The following is a 21,507-nucleotide window of genomic DNA, read 5'->3' on the forward strand; positions in this document are numbered from 1 at the left end:
TAGGAAGAGGAACAAAGGTGTTGCAGGATAGTGGAAGTTGATTCGAAAGCATCAAAGAAGTCAAATAAGTCAAAATCTAAGGTCAGCATTGGCTTCAAACTTTTTCATTTCTTGCAGATGTTGATGTTGATTTTCTTTTATCTGTTTACTCTTATTCTTTTAATGGTTTAAAAATAGAAAGTTAATATGAAGATTCCATGGAAGTGAATCAATAGAACTATTGAAGTCAAGCTATTAAAGGAATCGAAAAGAGAGAAACACATTGCTGAAAAATCAACCAACTAAACAAGAAAATATATTTTTTGTTAGGGTAGATAAAGGGAAACATAATCTTGCAAAAGTGACTTCAAAACTTGTGAATATGCTAAAATGTTCATTCAATGTTGAAGTTCCTCGCATAATGAATCTTCAAATATGCACTTATTTATTTCCATTCATATAATTTGAAATGAAGTAGCAGTAGAGAGACAAATTCTTTGTATAAACTATTTTATACCAAATGATTTGATAATATTGTATGATTGCAACCAGGAATACATTATTTATTATTGTTAATCACATTGATGTTTTTGTTTTCATTTAACCAGTACTTTTATACCACACGAATTTCTAAACAATAGTTTTTTTCTTTAGTACCACTAAAAAATGTCAACTATGTTTAATATCAGTTTGTATACGGTCGTTTGTACCCTACTACTATTCAAAAGATGATGTCCAATTATGGGAACTTTCTTCCCTTAACCAAGAGCACAAAATTTCTTAATAATCCAAGACATGGAAATCAGAATAACCATTTCAACATAGCTTCCAAGGTGGGAGCATTCCATAATATTTGAGCTAATGGCCAGAGAAGAAGAAGATGGTTTATGCTTTAAGTTTCATTTGCAAATAACATATAGTTAAGGAGAATAACACATCATAGGTCTTCTTCCAGAAGTCATTTAGTCTTTCGAATCTTTGATAGTGTTCAAACACTTATAGTGGATACATTACTTCAAATTACACAATGCCAAAAGATATGTCTTCCAAAATTAATAGCATAGCAATTTTCCTAATATAGCCAAATTTTTCTTCTATAAATAACCCACTTCTATTTCACACTTAGAATGAGTCACCAGATTGCATGACATTAGGTGATCTGAATTGCATAAGAATATTCTCATATGCTTCTCCAATCCAATCTCTTAGCAGCCTTAGTCCTAATCCTGCAAAGAGTTCTTAGTATTTGTAACAATACTTGACAGAAAGCCCTTCTCCAGATACTGTCTTCACGTTCTCTTTCATTGGATCCTAAAATATTTGGCAATCAATGCAGGAGCATAAATGGTATCAAATAACAGAATTTTGAAGAAACTTTGATTTCAGATCAGTTACAAGTCAGAATTTTGATGTGATAACCAATGTTTCATGTAAATTTCTGTCTTGAAATTCTAGTTTGATGGCTTGAAACTTGTGGTGGGCTTAGAAATCAAACAACTTTTATTGTGGGCAAAGTTTTTAGACTAGTTAGTTGTAGTATGTACATTTATCATGTCAATCTAGGCATTTCAGTCTCTTCCAATTTACCAATTATTATTTGCTTATTTCCAACTGGAATTAAGTTATTCCTCCTGAAATTGAGTGTCTGATTAAGCAGGGTTGAATTTTTTTGCCTATTTTATGCAATTTGAAGTCGATATCTGAGTTGTGATGTTGTTTATCAAAGTTTCAATTATACGTTTATTGAAAGTTAATTTGCATATAAATACAGAAAGCTGGATATAAATTTGCTGAGTCTTGGTCCATAGGCTTTTGGATATTTGATAGTGACGACTGATGACAAAATTTCTGCAGAAAGGAGATGTGCCTGAAGACGAGGCTAAAAACAAGGCCAAGCGACCTGATTTAAAGGCAGTATCCAAGGCAAGTCTATATTTGATGGGCTAAAGGCTTTTTTAGAGTCTTAGCTGCACACATACCAGCAGTATTGTCACTGCTCTCAATCAAAAGTGCCATTTTATTATTCCTGGTCTCTAGTTTGTAATTTTTTTTTGGTTTTGTTTTGTTATGTTCAACCTTTCGGCTTGTTTAGATGAATGTATTTTTCTGCAATGGTTTAAATTTATTTGTTAATTGCCTTTGATGATATATTTGTAAAATGACCAAGAAGCTTGAAACTGGCCCTTAAGGCCTTAATGCAGATTTTGACAATGGAGGATTTTGATGTCCATAGATTTGCTCAAGTTTTGGATTTGAAGTCTTACTTTAATTTCAGTATTAAGACCATTTTAATTGCATCTAACAAATCTGTCCTTACCTTGAAAGCTGCAACTTTACTTGCATATTTGCGTTGTTACAAGAGCCTCAAGGTGCAGATAAAAATTTTATAACCTTTAGCTTCCTTAATTAGTTACATTCTGTTGACATCCCTAATTTTTGCTGCCTATGGATTATGTATGATGTTACATAAGATTTGCAAAATGTCTTGATGGTAGTTATATTTTTGTCAACACTTTCATCTTGTCCTGTTGCTGTATTTGTAGAAGCATATACTACGTTAACAACAAATAATGATGGTTGAAACTATTGTTTATTGTTGCAATATTTTTACGTAAATTAGTATTTTGTCCGCTATCCTTCAAAAAATTATTGTTCGTTGGCAGATGATGAAAAATAATGAGATATTGTACTCCGCAAAAAGAATTGGTGATATTCCAGGTTGGTTTCTTCACTAAATTTTGCCAACATGATGCTGTGTTTCACTGTTATTGAGTTTTATTGGCTATCATATATACTTATTTAACTCTTTTACAAGCTTGACCTGAGCTAACAAGGTCTTGGACTTGCTCTCGATGATAGGTGTTCATGTTGGGCATCAGTTTTATTCACGGGCTGAAATGGTTGCTGTTGGTTTTCATAGTCACTGGCTGAATGGAATTGATTATATGGGGATGTCCTACAAAGGGGTAACACATTTTTCTCTGAGATTTGGGATATCTGAAAAGGAGTATAATTGGATATTAATGCACATTCCTTTTATGTGTAGTTTGTTTCCAATTTGTATTGAATTATGTTTCAGAAGAAGGGTGTTTGTTAAGTGTCTTTTAACCCTATTCTATATTATTTTATTTGCAGGTCATTGGATATACTTTAACCTTTATTTGGACTGTGAAACTATGCGTGTTAACTGTACATTTTTACTTACTGCTCAATTTCAATTAGACTTGTATGAATATTGAGAATTTAAGGATGGGATGAAGGGCTTCTTTATGTGAAAATTCCTTTGAAGTAGATGTGTGGGCGTTTATAAATGGCCTTTTGATGTATAAGTTGGCGGTTCCTCTTCTCTTCTTCCCGAAGTACTCTTGAGGATTTATGTAGTTCCATCCAAATTTTTTACTTTGTTGGTAACGGGGCTATGATAAAGTTTTGGGAAGTCAGAGGCATTTGTGTATATCCTATCTTTAATTTGTTTCCATGGATTTAAGTTACTGGTGAACCATGACATGTCTGTTAATACTATGGAAGTTTGATGAACGTATTTTTGGCTCATGGCTTTAAGACTATTAGCATGAATAATTCAGCTTTGAAGTCCAGACTCTTAATCATAGACAAACTTGTACTGATCTCACCTCCTCATCATAGTGTAAATTGAATCTTAAATTGCATAGGAATCTTATTTGGAGAGGAATCTTATCTAAGGAGTATATGATGTTTATGAAATCTTTAAAGGGTTTTTTTCTATGTGATAATTGAACTTCTTTTTGATCAGTTTGATAAGAGCAAAAGTTTATTGTAAGAATAAGATCATAGAAAGATGAACTTTGATGAAACCGTAAATGTTATAATTGTGCTCCTTACCTAAAAGTTTAACTGTTTAGGCTTGTAGGTCAAGTGGTTTAAGTGATTGCTTAAAGAAGATTACTGGGATAAATTGTGTCTTTCAGTGATGCATAATGTGCAAGAGAGATGTTTAGAGTTTAGAGCATTGGTCAAGGACCTTATCTTGCAGTGCCTCATTAGCACACATCTTTGACTCAACAACTTTAAGGCTTTTAATCTCTGTTTGATGTGGCTGTACTTCTTATTGTATCTTTATCAAAAGAGTTCTTGACTTTAGTAGAAGGAGAGAACCACTATCTTGTGGGGCTCATGTGCAAGAAAAATATTGATACCTTTTTTTTTTAAAATTTAATTTTATTTGGAGGGAAATCGAGGATACCTGGAAACTTTTTGAGGAGATTCTTTGGTTTTCTAGTAATCATCTTTTTCCCACCCGCCGCTGCCCCCTTTCCCCCAATTTTCCTTTCCCTTTGCAATGTGTTCTTGATTGGGGGTTCTATTTTTTGTTATTATCTACCAAGGGTAAAGTCAATCCTTTTGAGTCTTTTCTATATTGAATAATTAGACTACATGATACCGTTCTTTTTCTCCTTGTCATTACACTGAATCACTTCCTTTTATGTCATTCACCTCCCTCAATTTCAGGATTACAAAAATTATACATTCCCACTTGCTGTAGCCATAGTCTTGTCTGGCATGTATGAAGATGATTTAGATAATGCTGAGGATGTTGTGTATACTGGTCAAGGAGGACATAATTTAACTGGTGATAAGCGTCAAATTCGAGATCAAAAGTTGGAACGCGGTAATTTGGCACTAAAGGTTTGTACTTATTTTTTTCCTCTAGATAAATATTTTGTGTTTCATCTTCCCTGGATATCTTTTCGTCACTAGGGACTAAAAATTGTGTCATAGCATTTATTGCTAATATATAAATGCTAAACTGACTCTCTGCCCTAGATTCCCTACAATAATATGGCAACAATGTGAGCATGGTGAAGGCAACCGAAATCCCTTTCCATCCATGTGAGCTTGGTGAAGCCCTAAACCTCGTGTTTAAGAGATTTTACCAATAAACTAGCACCCTCGCAACCATGCTACATTTTTTATCCATTTTTGCAGTAATGAAATCATATGACAACAGTTTCTCTCGTACTCCTTTTACATAGGAATATTGATTTTGGCTTGTTTAAAGTTTACTTTTTTCCTTTCGAAAGGAAGCAGAGAAACTTTTCTAGAATAATATAAGATGCAAAAAAGGATTACAAAAGTGAACCATAGATCCGCAATCATAGATCCATGATCTAAAAGGCCTTTTTGTTTAAGTTATAATGTATTGGCTATTTTTTTATCATGGAAAAGGCTTTTTCTTTATAAAGAAAACTATATTTGATATAATTTTTCGAGACTAATTGATGCTGATTTTATGAATAACTATTTTAGATCTTTACTCTTTATTGCTCTGAATGAATGCAGTTATTACTTGCTGTAACTGGTTTGTCCTTTTAAGGAAACTTAAGGCAATGTTTTGATGTACTTTTCTTTTGTTCTTAAGGGGGGCCTTTTTGTTTTCCCCTTGCCTGGATATTTCCTTTTTGTTTTATTAATTCCAGTGCTCGCTCACTTTGGGGAGATTTATTAAAAGAAAAATCAATGTTTTGCTAATTACTTTTTGAGCATTGTAGACTAAAAGTCTTTTAAGTTCTTAGTACACATTTGGTCATATTATGAAAACTTTTTTGAAAAGCAACGATAGCAAAATGATTCTCTTTCAAATATTTATCAAATTATTTTTCCAAAAATGGCTCCCAATGTCTTTGGGCTGCTCTTGAGTTTATCTGCATTGGCATTTTTATTTTTTATTTTTTGGGTCTCATGTTAAGTGTAAGTTATAGCAAAAATTTGTTCTACATGGTTATGATCCCCTAATTAGTCAATTAAGAGGTAAAACACAACTATGACCATTACAACCTGTTTATCAAACGGGTGACAGACATGACACAATTAGACACGTTTAAGAAACTGGTCATTTTTTGTATATTGACACAAATTGACTTGATAGATACATTTCACCCATTTTACACTATCTGTTTGGTATCTTTAAAGAAATGCAATCTATTTCAACTTTTTTTTCTAAAATTTAAAGCAATAGTGCCTAATAATAACAATTGGTCAAATCTTATGCACATTAACAATGTATGTTGTAGTGTAGGTACTGTGGTATGGTACCTGAATTATCTTTAATTTTGTCTGCTTTTGATTGCAGAACTGTGTGGACCAAGATTTGCCGGTCAGAGTAATTCGTGGTCATGACTGTTCTAGTAGTTACACAGGCAAAGTGTACACATATGATGGCTTATACAAGGTGTTTTCTCAAATTAAACTTTAATGTCGTTCTGTATATTTGCCAATGACATTTGTGTTTCTGCATTTTTCGGCATTCAATAATGTTTACTGAGGAATTGGTGAACACTAAGATTATAAGAGATGCTAATAATCAAACTGTAGCATATTTCTTTCCTGGTGGTTAATGGTTTTATTTTGAAGTTAGAGACCAAAACTGTGCTCAATAGTCCAATCAATTGCTATGGACATTTGAATGGTTAAAAAGTTATCTTTTGTTAAGAATCTTGCTACCCTTCTCTGCATGTATGATGGAGTTGGCCGATCAAGATTAATCAGAGTTGAAAATTATTTAGTTTGGCCAAATCAGTGTTGCTTTCACTTCCTTGTTTATCTGGCCATGTTGTTACTAGGCTTTTATTAGTGAATTAGATTGTAATATTCTCTTTTTGGGCATGCTGTGACTATTGTTTTTGGGCTAGAGTTGAGTTCTGTCATTCAGCACTTCAGCTTAAGCTTTTTGGGATATTAATGGTGTTTTGACATGGTATTAGAGTTTGTCTAACCTACAGATCCTAAAATGTTCACAATTCTTTTGTTTGTGTTTGGATCAGAGACAAGTGTATGAACTAAATTCAGCCTTGTATTCTGGGGATACTGGTGTTTAAATACTATTGTTGATTAGAGTTTTCATATTGTTGCTGGGCTTTCTGATCTGCTTAAGTTTTTGATACAGTGATAGCAGATGAAGCAATGGTCCTGAAAGAAGGCCACACAGCATACTACTTAACCATGCGTGTGATTGCTCATCTATAATGAGCTTGATCTATGTTCGAATAAGTTGAATAGGGGATAGCCAGCTCTTGAACTCAAATCCTTCATGGAAAATGACTTAATAGTATTCCGTAGAAAATTGCTGCTGGGGCTCATAATAACCCTTTTAATGTGACTTTGGATGACTGCCTGAATCCTATTATGTTGTATTTAATTTTTCTGTTGTAATATGACCAGTTCAATATATAATCTTTTGTTTCTAGCAAAAACCAACCAAAAAAAAAAAAAACAGACCAGATTTTTCACAATGTGAACTTTTAATTATACAGTGTATACAATATGCTAGACCTATTTAATGTAGTCTACTGGGCTTTTTCTGTTTGCAGGTTGTTAAGTACTGGGCAGAAAAGGGCCTTTCTGGATTTACTGTCTTTAAATACCGCCTGAGGCGGCTTGAAGGGCAACCAATACTGACAACTAATCAGGTTTTTGTCTATGTTTCTGGTTGCAATTTTCATACTTCTGGATGTTGTTTTATATTTTGTTGGATTTTGCATTTCATTTTGTGGTGCTAAATTTTCTTTGATACCTATATTTGATGATTTGTTTTGCATGACGGACTAGTGACCATCCTGATATTGATATTCAGATGTTTGTTCTCTGTAATCACAGGTTCGCTTCATTAATGGACGTGTACCTCAGTCTCTGTCTGAAATTCGCGGGTATCAAAAGAATTGTTGTTTATTTAGAATAGTGTTTATGACATCACATATTTGAAATGTAATTTTATCCCATTCTTTTATTGGCATAGGTTGGTCTGTGAGGACATTTCGGGGGGTCAAGAGGCTTTTCCAATTCCTGCTACCAATTTGGTTGATGATCCACCTGTTGCGCCCACAGGTAAGCTGTTGCTGCAATTTAATTATTACTTTTGTATCAAAAAAATTGCAGAGTTGACTGAGACATTTGGCATTATTTACTTGGTTACTTATGTTTTATTTCAATTTTTTGAGTGACTTAAATGTTCCATAACAAAGTATAACACAGTTAAGTGCACAGGCATCTCTATTTTATATATCAAGGACGTGTTATTTGAAAAGAGAAAGAGAATAAAAAGATGTTGAGATTTATAAATTTATGTCCCATACCCTTCTTAGAGTTTGTAGTGAAATTAATGTCCTATTGGATACTGAAAAGAGGCTTGTATTTCAACATTCTGGCATTCCTTGTCACCCACATCCTCTATGTATGTAAATTCTAGGTTCTCTAACCAAATTTTATATTTGTGATAAGAATTATATTTGATTTAAAAAGTGATAGGATTACTGGTTTCCTTTTTAGCATGTCATGATAAGAAATGCTTAACTACATTCTTTGTAGGCATTTTGTTATTAGGTCAAATTTCTTTGGTTTTTCATCTCAGTGATGTGCACAGAGTACTTTATTGGTTCTGTGCTCGTTTTTGTGATGTAAACATGTAGGTGTTTGTCTTTGATTGGCCTCAAGTTTTGAATAACTTTATTGAGCATGTTAACATGCCCAAAATGAGCTGTTTGTTTATCTTTGGATTGTTGAAATGCACATGGCTAAATTCTCTTTCACTTGATTGGAGAAAGATCCATTCTTGTTGGCTTGTTGTTTAAATCCACCTATGAAAGAGGACTGCTAATCTCCTTCTTTTAGTTTTTAATTTTCCCATTTATGTCGAGTTTTAGCATTCATCATGTGATTTAATCATCTTTCATTTATTGAATTGTATTTCTCCTTTTCCTACTAATTTTAGTAAATGTCATTGCTTCATATGGGTACCTTTATTTATTAATTTTTGTTTTGTGGATTACAAATGAGAAAAAATATTGGGAAAATATTCCTCAGTCATAGAAGTTGCAATCTTTACATTATATATTAGTCTGACTAGGCTACATAATTACGCTATGGGAAATTAAGAAAAATAAACTATATAAGGAAAGAATAAATATATGTACACAAAATTAGGCTATAATCTTTGACTTTCAACACTCCCCTCAAGTTGGCTCGAAGATATCTTTCATTCCCAGCTTGGAATTCTGTGATTGAAAGACTTGTTTTGATAATCCCTTGGTGAGAATATCAGCTACTTGCTTTTGAGTAGTAACATATGGAATGCATATCAACCCTCTCTACAGCTTCTCTTTGATAAAGTACCTATCAATCTCAATATGTTTTGTCCTATCATGTTGGACTGGACTATGACCAATATTAATGGCAGCTTTATTATCACAGTACAGTCTCATTGATCCAGTTTTCCACACTTTTAACTCCATTAGAAACATTCTCAGCCACATTAGCTCGCAAATCCCCAATGCCATTGTCTAAACTCAGCTTCAACACCTGATCTTGCAACCACTCATTGTTTCTCGCTTCTCTAAGTAACTAGATTTCCCCCAACAAATGTATAACCCGATGTTGGCTTTCTATCAACAAAAGATCCAGCCCAATCCGCATCTGTATATGCCTCAACCCTTAGGTGATTATTCATAGAGAATAAAATGCCTTTTCCTAGAGATATCTTCAAATATTTCAGTATCCTAAACACAGCTTCCATGCACTCTACATTAGGAGAATGTATAAATTGACTCACAATGCCTATTGTAAATGTAATGTCTGGATGAGTATGACACAAATAGATTAACTTTCCAACTAACCTTTGGTATTGTACCTTATTAACCAAACTACTTTTAGTGCTTGCCCCAAGTCTATGATTGGATTCTATAAGAACATTGCTAGGTTTGCATCTTAACATTCCAGTTTCTTTCAAGAGATCCAAAATATATTTCCTTTATGACAAATATCCTTTTGCGAGACCTAGCCACTTCAATTCTGAGGAAATATTTCAGAGAACTTAGGTCTATAGTTTTAAACTCTTTAGTTAACATCTTAAGTCTTTCAGTTTCATCTCTGTCACTTCCAGTCAAGATAATATCATCCACATACACAATAAGGACAACGAGCTTATCTTTTTTACCATGCTTAAAAAACATGGTATGATCACTATGGTTTTGTCAATATCCACATTTGAGAATAAATCTTGCAATTCTGTCAAACCGTTTTATTTCATCGAGAATACTCCTTTAGCTTTTGAGCATCATCTTGATTTTGTTCGGTGGATGGTTGAATTTGTGAAGAAACTTGCTGTTCATCAGTTGGGTTTGGTTGTTTTTGTGGGGAAGAGCAATGTTGTTCCTCTTGCTGATTGTTATTGGAAGGTGGCAAATTTTGTGAAGAGCAAACTATCAAAGGAGAAGTTGAATTTGTGATATTATCTCTAAAATATGGCTCACCTAAGTGTGTGGGTTTTGGAAAAGATTTAAGAAACTGATCTTTGATATTATATTCCTCCTCGTAAAGAGAGGTTTTGGAGAAATAAGGCTTAGTTTCAAAAAAGGTCACTTCTATGGTTACAAAATATTTCCTAATTGGAGGATGAAAACACTTGTACTCTTTTTGTATAGGAGAATAACTCAAAAACAGACGCTTGAGAGACCTAGGATCAAGCTTACTTTTATGATGATTCTTATCATGAACAAAAGCAACACACCCAAGAACTTTAGGAGGAAGAGAACTAAAGGACCGAGATATGGAATAAAGTTGCTGAAGAAGTTTGGTTGGAGTTTTAAACTTCAAAGTACTAGTAGGCAATTTATTTTTGAGATAACGGGCAATTGAAACCGTTTTACACCACAAATAATTTGGTACTTCCATGGTAAGCATTAAAGATTAAGCAACTTCAAGTAATTGTCTATTTTTTCTTTCTGCAACTCTATTTTGTTGGGTGGTATCAACAAAAGAGGATTGATAAACAATTCCATTCTTAGTCAAATAATTTCCCAACATAGAAGAAAAAAATTCTTTGCCATTGTTAGTTCAAAACACTTGACTTTTTGCTTGAAATTGGGTTTGAACCACTTTGAGCCTATTTGGGAGTGTGAGGTAGCTGGGCTGCCAAAGCCCAGCTACTAAGGTGTTTGGTAACACTTATAGCCGGGCTTTGGTAGTTTAGCATATTTTTTTTTTTCCAGCTTTTACTCTACAACTATAGTTTTTACTCTACAGCAGCTGCAGTTTAAAAGTTATAGCACCTCATTCCCAAACACACCCTTTATGGAAGATTTGGCAAGTTTTAGAAACTTCAAACTTTTTTTTTTTTTAAATACACCGAATAAACTCAAGCATGATCATCAATAAAATTGACAAACCACTTAACTCCGAAATTATTGGCAAAACGAAGAGGACACCTTACATCACTATGTATAAGAGAGAAAGGTTGTGAAACTTTATAAGTTTGGGCAGGAAAATGAGTACAATGATGCTTGGACAATTCACACTTGACATTTTGAATTGATGTCACTCTTATTCTTAAATAATGTTGGGAACAACTTTAAATATGAAAAATTTGGATGTTCTAATCTGAGATGCATTAATCTAATTTCATTCTCACTAGGCACTTGAGAAACAATTTTGTCAACTAAGGATAGATTACTCAAAGCTTTAGGCTCCTCTTCGAAATAGTAAAGTCCATCCACCTCTTTAGCACTATTAATCTTTTCCCTGTACACAGGTCCTGAAATTCACAATTGGAAGCAGAAAATTTAGCCATATGGTTCAGGTCTTTTGTAAGTTTATTGACAGACAAAAGATTATAAGACAAATTAGGGACTTGCAACATTGATTTAAGATCATTGTTTTAGAAATTGAAATTGAACCTTTTCCTGAAGAAAGAGACCTATTAGCCATTTTCACCTTTTGTTTACCAAAAAGAGGTATGTAAGTAGAGAATAAGTTGGCCAAACCAGTCATATGATCGGTTGCCCTTGAATCAATGATCCAAGGGCAAGAAGTATTTGAAGAGATACCGAAAGCATTTAGAAAATTACCTGCTTGGGCTAGACTAGAAGAAGGTGTTTGATTCGTGAACCTAGCAAGTTGCTGACATTGCTCCTTAGTGAATAGATATGATCCTTGATTTCCTAAGTTTGCATTGGCGTTATTAGTCGCAGCTTGAAAGCCCTTTGAATTTTGTCCAGAAGACTTATTACCCTTGAGTTTTGTGGCCTTCCATGGAGCTTCCAACAAAACTCTTTGGTATGTCTCAGCTTACGGCAATAATCACACCAAAGTTTATCCTTATCATTTTTCTTTTTGCTCATTTTTTTGTTCACTTACCAATGCTGAATCAATAGCACAAGTAATCAAGGAAGAATTATCAGTATTAGAGTTGCTCATCATTATTGCACATCATTATCTTTCTTCTACATTCTTCCCTTCTCACATATGCATTGACTTCCTTAATTGTGGGAAGAGGTTCTCTGCTTAGTACTCATCCTCTAACTTCATCCAAATCTAGTTTTAGACCAGCCAAAAATTCAAACACCTTCTCCTTTTGTAACCTCTTAAATTTTTTACTGTCATCTCTACAATTCCATTCTCCATCATAGTACAAATTCAATTCTTGTCATAAGCTATTCATGATATTGTAATATGCAGTCCCAGTGTCACTTCCTTGTTTGGTTTCATGAATACGACTCTTAAGTTTGTACTATTGTGCAGTATTTCCTAGATCAGAATTTGTCTTTGTGATTGCACCCCATAAATCTTGTACTGATGGTAAGAAAAGAAATGTCTGACTATTGTGAGGATCCATTGAATTAATAAGCCATGACATTACCATAGAGTTTTGTTCTTTCCATATTTTATATGAAGGGTCGTCGGCCTTTGGTATGTTTATTGACCCATCAAGATAGCCTATTTTACCTTTTCTCTTCACATACAACTTCACAGACCGCGACCATTGCAAAAATTTTGGCCATTCAATTTGTGAGTTGTAATATGCAATGACAGATTATCAACTATTGGCTTGAACATGTTTAACATTGACACTGGGGTTGGATTCGCTAACATTTGACATTTTAAATAAGAATTTTAAAGTCACAGAATAAGATAAAACCCTAAAGGTATTGGTGGCTGAAAATTCGTGGATAAAAAACTTGCCCAAAAACCCTAATGTGGGCTTTAATACGATGAGAAAAAATATTGGGAAATTATTCATAGAAGTTGCAATCTTTACATTATATACTAGTCTGACTAGGCTATATGAGGAAGTGATAGGACTTAGGGCTAAATTAGGGTTGATTTATTATTGATTGAATAAAAAAAGAACAATCCTGACCTACAATTCAAGAGGTAGGTCAATCTCTCTCAAATTTTCTAATTGTTCCTAACATTAGACAAAACTCAACATAAACCCTAAGTGACTCCATAATCTCTTATTTATACATGAATTCTAATTAATAATAAAATTACTAAACTGCCCTCCGCCCTTAAAATTACTAAAGTGCCCCTGCCTCTTTATAATTGCACCTAACATAAGTTTTCATTGGTCTAACATTACTCTCCTTCCAAAAAGACACTTCATCCTCAAGGTGAAATCTAGGAAATTGTTGCGTCTTCTTCCTTCTTCTTCTTCACCTTCTTTCTCATCACACACAGTCAGGACTTGTAGTGATTTATCCTTACATCGATGCCTCGGTGAAAATTTCTCATCGCATCGAAAACACAACCCCTTCGCCCTCTTATCCTGAATCTCTATCTCTGTGAGGCATTTGAAAGTCACCCCTTGTTGTACCCCACTAATCCGATCTCTTTGGGAATCTCTTTGCAAATCCATTATTTGCATTTTTTAGCTTCTCGATGGTGTACTTTGGAACTCTTGTTGAAACCCAAAGTTTGGGTTTTCTGTCCTACCAATGGTGTGCTGTTTCGGTATGAAAAATCGACTAAACTGCTCCTATGAACTCGTTCTACCGTGTTCTTATCCTTAATTATATGTGCTAACTTCATTGACTCCCCTAACCCTCTCAACATTAACGAGCATAGCGAGGCTCCAATTTTTGGCTTCAGTCCCTTCATAAAATTCCCTTCCAATACCGCCTTCGGGATTCCCACTAAATGCCCCGATAGCAACTCAAACTTCTCCCTATACTCCATGACCGTTCTCTCCTGGATCAGGACAAAAAATTGTTCGTGCAAATCTCCCTCTTGAGTGGCCCGAAACCTCTCCAACAGCCGGTCCTTAAATTCACCCCACGGTCTCAATGATTGTCGTTTTTCCTGCCACTAAAACCACACAAGGGCCTTTCCCTCCAAACATAATGCCGCCGCCATCAGTTTTTCCCTTTTTGAGAGTTCATTGATTGCGAAATAGCGCTCAACCCTATGCACCCATCCATAGGAATCCTTGCCTTCGAAAATAGGCATTTTCAGTTTCCTTGTCTTAAAATCTGCTCCAAATTGAGTCAGCCCCGCCCAATTTCGCGCCATTGAAGGTCTCCAACCTTCCGAATTTACTCCAATTTCCGCAAATCCCGAAGGCCCGGCCCAAAATTCTCCTTGCCCAGCCCCATATTGGGCTGAAATCCCTCGCCCAGCTGCATTCCGATCATAACCGCTCTCTTTCTCGCCGGTAACCCCTCCTGTTGGCCATCCGCCCCTAAATCCAACCTGTCTAGACCCAAAATCACCCTGCCCAAGCCAAAATCCAGCCTACCCCAGCCCACAGCAGCTCTGCCTCATTCTGATGCCGAAACATTGATTCCCAACCTTAAATTGCCTCCACCAGCTGCGTAACCCTTAGGTCCACCGGCCTCAGCCGCAACCCAGCCTCCTTTGCCACGGCCAATGCCAGGAAATGCTCCCCTAGGTCGTAAGTTCCCTAGGCTGACCTCCCCGCCACCAAATCCGTCGTGAACTGTTGTCCCTGGCTGTGTAAGATTGGTGGTTTTCAGCTCTCCGCCCTCTGTGCCGTTGCTGAGCATGGGTTTTGTGTCGCCAGATTTTTCTCCCACCACATTGCCTTGGCCTGTTGATACTGCCAGCGGTGGGTTGTGGTGGAGTTTTGTCAATTTCAACAACATGGCTTCAAGGGATTGAAATTTTTGTTGAACGTTATTAAATCGCTCATCAATGGTGGCCTTGAGCGATCCAATCTTCGCCTCTAATTTTTCTTCAAGCGCGTCCACTTTCTTTGCTGCCATTGTCTTAGGATTCTTGTTTTGATACCACTTTGATAGGACTTAGGGCTAAATTAGGGCTGATTTATTATTGATTGAATAAAAAAAGAACAATCCTGACTTACAATTCGAGAGGTAGGTCAATCTCTCCCAAATCTCCTAATTGTTCTTAACATTAGACAAAACTCAACATAAACCCTAAGTGACTTCATAATCTCTTATTTATACATGAACCCTAATTAATAACAAAATTACTAAAGTGCCCTTGCCTCTTTATAATTGCACCTAACATAAGTTTTCATTGGTCTAATAGGAAGCTATAGGAAATTAAGAAAAATAAATTATACAAGGAAAGAATAAATACATGTACACAAAATTAGGCTATAATCTCTGACTTTCAACAAGAAAGATATTTTATATATATTAGAATTATCTTTTCTTTTCGGTGCTAAGTTGTCAAAATTTCAGGTTTCACATATTGCAAGTCAATGCAAGTTGCAAAAGGTGTAAAGCTTCCAACTACTGCTATTGGATGTGATTGCAGAGGAAATTGCTTAAATTCCCATGACTGTTCGTGCGCCAAGCTAAATAGTACTGACTCTAAGCATTATGACTTTCCATATGTGCATCGTGATGGTGGCAGGTAAAATTTCCTATGCAGGATGGTTTATCGCTGGTTTATTCATATGCCTTCCTATCTGATACTATTTTTGTTTTTGTACCACCAGATTAGTTGAGGCGAAGGCTGTTGTATTTGAATGTGGTCCAAAATGTGGGTGTGGTCCTGATTGCATCAACCGAACATCTCAGAGAGGGTTGAAGTATCGGCTCGAGGTTTGCCACTGTGACTTTGTATTTTGTTATTCCTTGTGTAGAATGGTTTTCTTCATTGCATGTTTAGGCATGCTAAATTAGTGAATGTAACAGGTCTATCGTACTCCAAAGAAAGGGTGGGCTGTTAGATCTTGGGATTTTATACCTGCTGGGGCACCTGTCTGTGAATATATAGGAGTACTCAGGAGGACAGAAGATCTTGATAATGCGTGCGATAATGAGAATAATTTTATTTTTGACATTGATTGCTTGCAAACAATGAGGGGGCTTGGTGGAAGAGAGGTACTGTTAGAGTTCTTTAGTGCATATTTCATTTTTTTTTTCATTTTTGTGTAATTCAATCACTTTCATAGTCAAGTGGTTCAGTAATTAAGTCTGTCAGGTTTAAACTTTAAAGTACAGACAATATTAATGACTGACTTTTCTGATGGTTGTGCACTCCTTTACTGGCAATACAATACAATTTTTTTTCCCTGTAACCCAGTTTTATGGCTTCTGCAATAGTAATTTCAGGTGGGTATAATTTTGTGAAATTAATTCATTATTTTATCTATAACTCATTGCAGGACTTAGGGCAACAATCAGCATGCATGTTTATCTTCCATTTATAACATTTTTGCCCTCTCAATGTTCTACACTTATTCCCTCATTATTTTTTGAGTTCACTGTCAGAATAAAATCATTAGATGATGTCAGCTAAGAATGGATAGGGACCCTTCCAGATCTGGGCTCTCTCAAGCTTTTTCTTAGGCCATGTGCTTATCATTGTTCTTGTATGGCCAAGATTTGTTCTTTTATTGTTGTTTATTTTCTTTGTATTTGCTCGGATAAGATCTCTTACATCATGTATGAATAGAGGCTAAATTGGAAATGAATGGCTGAAAACTAATAATTTTGTTAATTTCTATTTATGAATGCATATATTCTTTATAATTGCTATGTTCATTAACTGTTTCATCTACTCAGTTGTTATTTCATCCTCATAGGTTTGTTTTTTCTTTTATGCTACAAGGGATAATTATTCATTTGAATTCTCATATTACAGAGGCGATTGCGTGATGTATCCATCTCGACTATTTATAATTCAGACCGACCTGATGATCAGAAAGTTGAAAATACACCAGATTACTGCATTGACGCCGGTGCCGTTGGAAATGTTGCAAGGTTCATCAATCATAGTTGTGAGCCAAATCTATTTGTGCAATGTGTTTTGAGCTCACATCATGATTTGAAACTTGCGCGAGTGGTGTTATTTGCAGCAGACAACATACCTCCATTGCAGGTTATTCAATGTTCCTCGTTCTCCTTCTTATCTCGGTCATTATAAACAAATTTTCTTTAGACTTTTGTTCATACTCACTTAGAACACTTAAACTTCTAGGTAAAGGCCTATAGATAGTATTTAAACTTTAATAACATACCTCAGCCAGCAATTGAATTTAAAGCTCTAACTTATCATTCTTTTTTCGGCAATGTATCAGCTTGAACTTTCTTTCAATCTAGTCTTACCATTTAAGACTAGAATTTGAACTTAACATTGTTCTTGCTGATCTATAGGAGCTTACTTATGACTATGGGTATGAACTAGATAGTGTCCATGGTCCGGATGGGAAGGTAAAACAGATGGTGTGCTACTGTGGGGCAGAAGGCTGTAGGGGTCGGTTATTCTAGATTAGTGGTAAATTCAGGTATTGTCCAATCTTAGCCATTTTGGTTATATAGTATTAACGTTTTTTTTTTGTTTCTATTTTTGACTTCGGCTATTATCAAGAATAGTGATCTTGCAAGTATTGATGCACCAATTGTTGCTGTCAATGGTGCTCAATTATAGTGTTGTTTTGGTTAACTGTATATTGATGATGCTATAACTCAAGAGAAACAATGAAAAGAAAATTGGTTTAATTGTAAAACCAACATTTTGATGAAAATGTATGAAATGTGAATTACCTTGGAATTTGCATGGTTGAAACTACCGTTGTTCTCAAATCTCCATAGATCTATATATGCACAATATTTCTTGTATTTGTTTTGTTTTATTTTCACTTGATGCACCATACACCGTATCATTATATGTGTACTGCAGTATCTGAGCTGTTATTTTGTATTTTGGCTCGAAGGGTACTGTTTGAGAACATTTCCAAATTGCGTTTTCCATTGTGGATTTTAACGAGTGCGAAACAATGTTGGTCTCCATTTTCTTAATTTGTATAAAAAAATGTATTAGAAGAAGAACATCAGCTTGCTAACATAAGAAATACAAGCAGATAGTGATATTGTTTTTTTTTGTTTATTTATTTTTCTAATATTATATTTACTTATCATGTCCAACTCGTAAATCTGGTGTGTAGTATAATTTATTTATTTTAACCAACTCTGAGCACAACTAAAATTTAAAAGTTCTCTCCAGTCTCCAACTATGTCATGTGAGCATTCAAGAGACACATCTCTTGTATGTTAAATGATATACAAAATTTTGATGTAAGAATTTGTTAGTGACTACTGATACGCTTACTCATTAATTACATTCTGAAATATTTGTAATAATTAGATTTTAATTAGATATATAAATTTCATTCTTCAAAATTGATTTTATAAATGTCGGATGAGATGGTTTTGCTATCAATTAGGAATCATCGCGAATTATTAACATTTTTTGATACGTCGTCAAATTGGCCAAAACCCATCCTGAATTTAATAAAATTTCTCTTATAAGATTGTCGAAGAAAATGTAAGTTGTTGTGCAGCATCTATTTCAGGTGAGGGTAATACAGTCTCTTTCAAAAGACAGAACAAGATCTTCAACAGATATTGGGCTTGTAGCCCGTAAGGTTGTGTTTTGTAGAGTCGCAGTGAGATGAACAATTGAATCCCCCAGAAAAAAAGCAAATAAGATCAATTCCCTGATTAAAATAATTTGGGAATTTAGATCAATCTACAAAGGAGGTAAATTCATCCCAACACAAACTGACCAAAATGTACAAATTCTGATACACCTTCAGGAAATCATGATAAGTTACAATGGTACGCCAATACGAATGTCAGAGATTTGTCACATGCTCTGCTAGACTACTCCATATCTGACCTGTCTCTCATCCGATACTGGCGTCCTGGTCTCTGTGAGCCAGGTATTTTATTAGCTGCAGTTTCTGGTTCATCTTCCTCCATGGCGCATGCCTCATCTTCTGCAACCTCAGCGGCAATAGTGATTGGCATGCCTCTCCTGTGCACACAGTCCTTGCTGGTGCTATCCTGATTTTGCTTTGACTTCATATCATTTTCTGCCATTGTAGCATCACCAGTTTTTCTTCTTGGTCTGAAGGTAACTGTTTTTGTAAGATCAGATGAATCATCCTCTGGCTCTGGTTCTGTAGTTTTTGATTTCTTTACCATATTAAGGAAGTCCGTATAGGCTTGCCTATTAGACTTATCATCCATGTCATCTGAATCGAAAGTATAACGGGTATATTTTGAAGGATTCCTCATGTAATCTGGGATTCCAGAGGGATAACCTGCAGGTAAAGGAAATGCTAGATTTGAAACCATAGCTTCATCCTCTTCAGCTTTTCCACCAAATTCATCTTTATGTTCAGAGTTGTCTTTACAAGCAGAATCAAATCGCACACGTTTTTGTGGCCTTGAGTCTGAAGAATCTCCCCTCTTCAGAATTGGTTTCAAAGTAACATCCTCAGATGTGTTAACGTAAGCATTCACATCCGAAGGTGTGTCTTTCTCAGAGACCCGTAAAGAGTCAATTTTCTTAGCAGCTTCTGCATCTTCTTTGAGACGAATTTTAGCAGCAACATGATTGGCCCGTGGATCCCTAGTGGCTTCTGACAATAAGTTAGGTAGCTCATTGAACAAATCAGCATCTGTCTCATAATCATTTATATCCTTCATATATAAGCGATCTGTTGGCTTTTCCTTGCCAATAGCCACTTTGTCATATTGATCTTCCTCTTCCTGCACAAGATGATCTCCAGTTACATAACAGAAATCACAGATTCATGTTATAAAACCTTCATATATATATTTTTCCTTTTTCTTTTTCTAAACAAACCTGTAAAATGTAGAAATACATAAATAATTATATTTCTGTTCATTCATTGCATAATGTAAACAAGAAATATTAAAAAAAAAAAATTCTTTCTTTTGACTCTGAAGCTATACATGTGTGTCATATCAATCAAGAAAGATGAATGTATAATATGCGTGTGTCATATCAATCAAGTAAGATGAATGTAGTGATTGTTTTAATATTTTAAACTGTGGTAGCGCACCAACAAACTTATGATTTTACAGCATTGATTGCACCCTAATTTGAGAAAGAGACATACTTGACTAAAATCAGAAGTCTGAAATAATTAGATTGTTTATCCTAAATGATTCCACACTACAAGAATATTTAAAAAACAGAAATTATTCTTCATCTCACGCGGATGTTTTAAAGATGAGTTAACCTAAAATCAAGAATCAAAGCCAAACCAGTTCACTATGCCAATTCCTCAAGCAATCACAGCATTGACAATATTAACTTTCCAACCTCTAGTGTTTTAAAATCATCATTTTATTTTTTTTTAAAAATATTTTACATTATTATATAAACCGGATAATTAAAATGAATAAGTGCGTATGAAAAAAAATTCTATAAAGAGTAAAAGAGAAATTATAATTACCTCGTTATCAAGCGTACAATCCGCGCCAATATTAGACTTAATCTCCCACTCTTCATCGTTATAATCTTCTTCTCTAGCAGGCGGTGCAGACCGACTCGAGGAACCTAGCGAGTCACGTGCCTGCGTTTCTTCCTCATCTAAACCATCGTCCAAGTCTAAAATATCCTTCTCCAGCTCCTCGCCGAGCCAGCTGTCCGGCTTCTTGTCTCGATGGTTCCCGAAGCACGCGTTCGGCCCGGCTTCCGTCTCCAGCTCGTCTTTCTCCCTGTTCCATTCTTTCCTCTCGATTTCGTCGTCTGTTAGAGACCAGAGAGAGTTTAGGTTTTCAGACGTTGACGTTGAAAGAGAGCCGAACACTCTGTCGACTCGCAATTTGAAACTGTCTTCCATTGTTGTCGCCTGTTATTTGAATTTGGGATTTTTAGGGTTTTGTGGTTAAACATAAAACTTTCGATTGGAATAGAGAATTAGAGGTAGTCTTGTTACCGAGCATGTCATCTTGGGCTTTCAAGGAGGTTTAGATTAAGCTATTGGGCTAGCAACTGGGTATTATTTTATTTCTTTATTTATACTAGTGAAGCCCCTCACTTTGTCTCTTTAAACGCCAACAGTAATTTTCATTTTAATTATATTCCACTATTAACCAAAATTACTAAAAAGTACATATAAATATTTCAAACTGTCATGAATTTTATTATTGGTAATAGAATGTTTGTATGTAAAAGGAAGTTGGAGCCAAAAAAAAAAAATATATATAATTAAAAATTTAAAAATAACAATAAGACTTAAGACTATTAAGTGGTGTTTGAGTAGCTACAACATTTTTTTTTGTCCTTTTTTTGATTGGGTAGAGTGTAGAGTGTAGAGTGATATAAAACAGTTTATAATGGAGTGGATAAGAAGAGTCCTTAGGCCTTAGCACGGTGACATAAAATAATTATGCAAACTCTGATTTGGTTGTTTCTGTTTTTATTAATTTTTTTTTAATAACAAGAAGTAATTTAAGTTTAGGGCAG

The 21,507-nt window shown here is 35.0% G+C and overlaps 2 protein-coding genes across 2 annotated transcripts in view; one reads left to right on the plus strand and one right to left on the minus strand.

Moving 5' to 3' along the window:
* Positions 1 to 17,682, plus strand: part of LOC18051939 (histone-lysine N-methyltransferase, H3 lysine-9 specific SUVH4) — an 18,921-nt gene extending 1,239 nt beyond the window's left edge. The window contains exons 2-15 of the mRNA XM_006446864.2: positions 4 to 81; positions 1,834 to 1,902; positions 2,643 to 2,697; positions 2,839 to 2,945; positions 4,468 to 4,644; positions 6,089 to 6,187; positions 7,326 to 7,424; positions 7,612 to 7,661; positions 7,751 to 7,839; positions 15,453 to 15,627; positions 15,713 to 15,818; positions 15,912 to 16,100; positions 16,864 to 17,100; positions 17,376 to 17,682. Of these exons, the coding sequence (XP_006446927.2) occupies positions 4 to 81; positions 1,834 to 1,902; positions 2,643 to 2,697; positions 2,839 to 2,945; positions 4,468 to 4,644; positions 6,089 to 6,187; positions 7,326 to 7,424; positions 7,612 to 7,661; positions 7,751 to 7,839; positions 15,453 to 15,627; positions 15,713 to 15,818; positions 15,912 to 16,100; positions 16,864 to 17,100; positions 17,376 to 17,489 (1,644 nt within the window). The 3' untranslated portion in view covers positions 17,490 to 17,682. The remainder of the gene's footprint in view (positions 1 to 3; positions 82 to 1,833; positions 1,903 to 2,642; positions 2,698 to 2,838; positions 2,946 to 4,467; positions 4,645 to 6,088; positions 6,188 to 7,325; positions 7,425 to 7,611; positions 7,662 to 7,750; positions 7,840 to 15,452; positions 15,628 to 15,712; positions 15,819 to 15,911; positions 16,101 to 16,863; positions 17,101 to 17,375) is intronic.
* Positions 17,683 to 18,622: 940 nt separating this feature from the next.
* LOC18051959 lies at positions 18,623 to 21,013 on the minus strand. Its single transcript, XM_006446866.2, has 2 exons — positions 20,492 to 21,013; positions 18,623 to 19,778 (listed from the first exon to the last, which is right to left on the minus strand). Exons 1-2 carry the CDS (start codon positions 20,879 to 20,881, stop codon positions 18,885 to 18,887), a joined length of 1,284 nt encoding a protein of 427 aa, XP_006446929.1. The 5' UTR covers positions 20,882 to 21,013; the 3' UTR covers positions 18,623 to 18,884.
* Positions 21,014 to 21,507: the final 494 nt, after the last annotated feature.

Source organism: Citrus clementina, unplaced genomic scaffold, assembly GCF_000493195.1.
Source record: "Citrus clementina cultivar Clemenules unplaced genomic scaffold, Citrus_clementina_v1.0 scaffold_2, whole genome shotgun sequence".
NCBI classification, from domain to species: domain Eukaryota; kingdom Viridiplantae; phylum Streptophyta; class Magnoliopsida; order Sapindales; family Rutaceae; genus Citrus; species Citrus x clementina.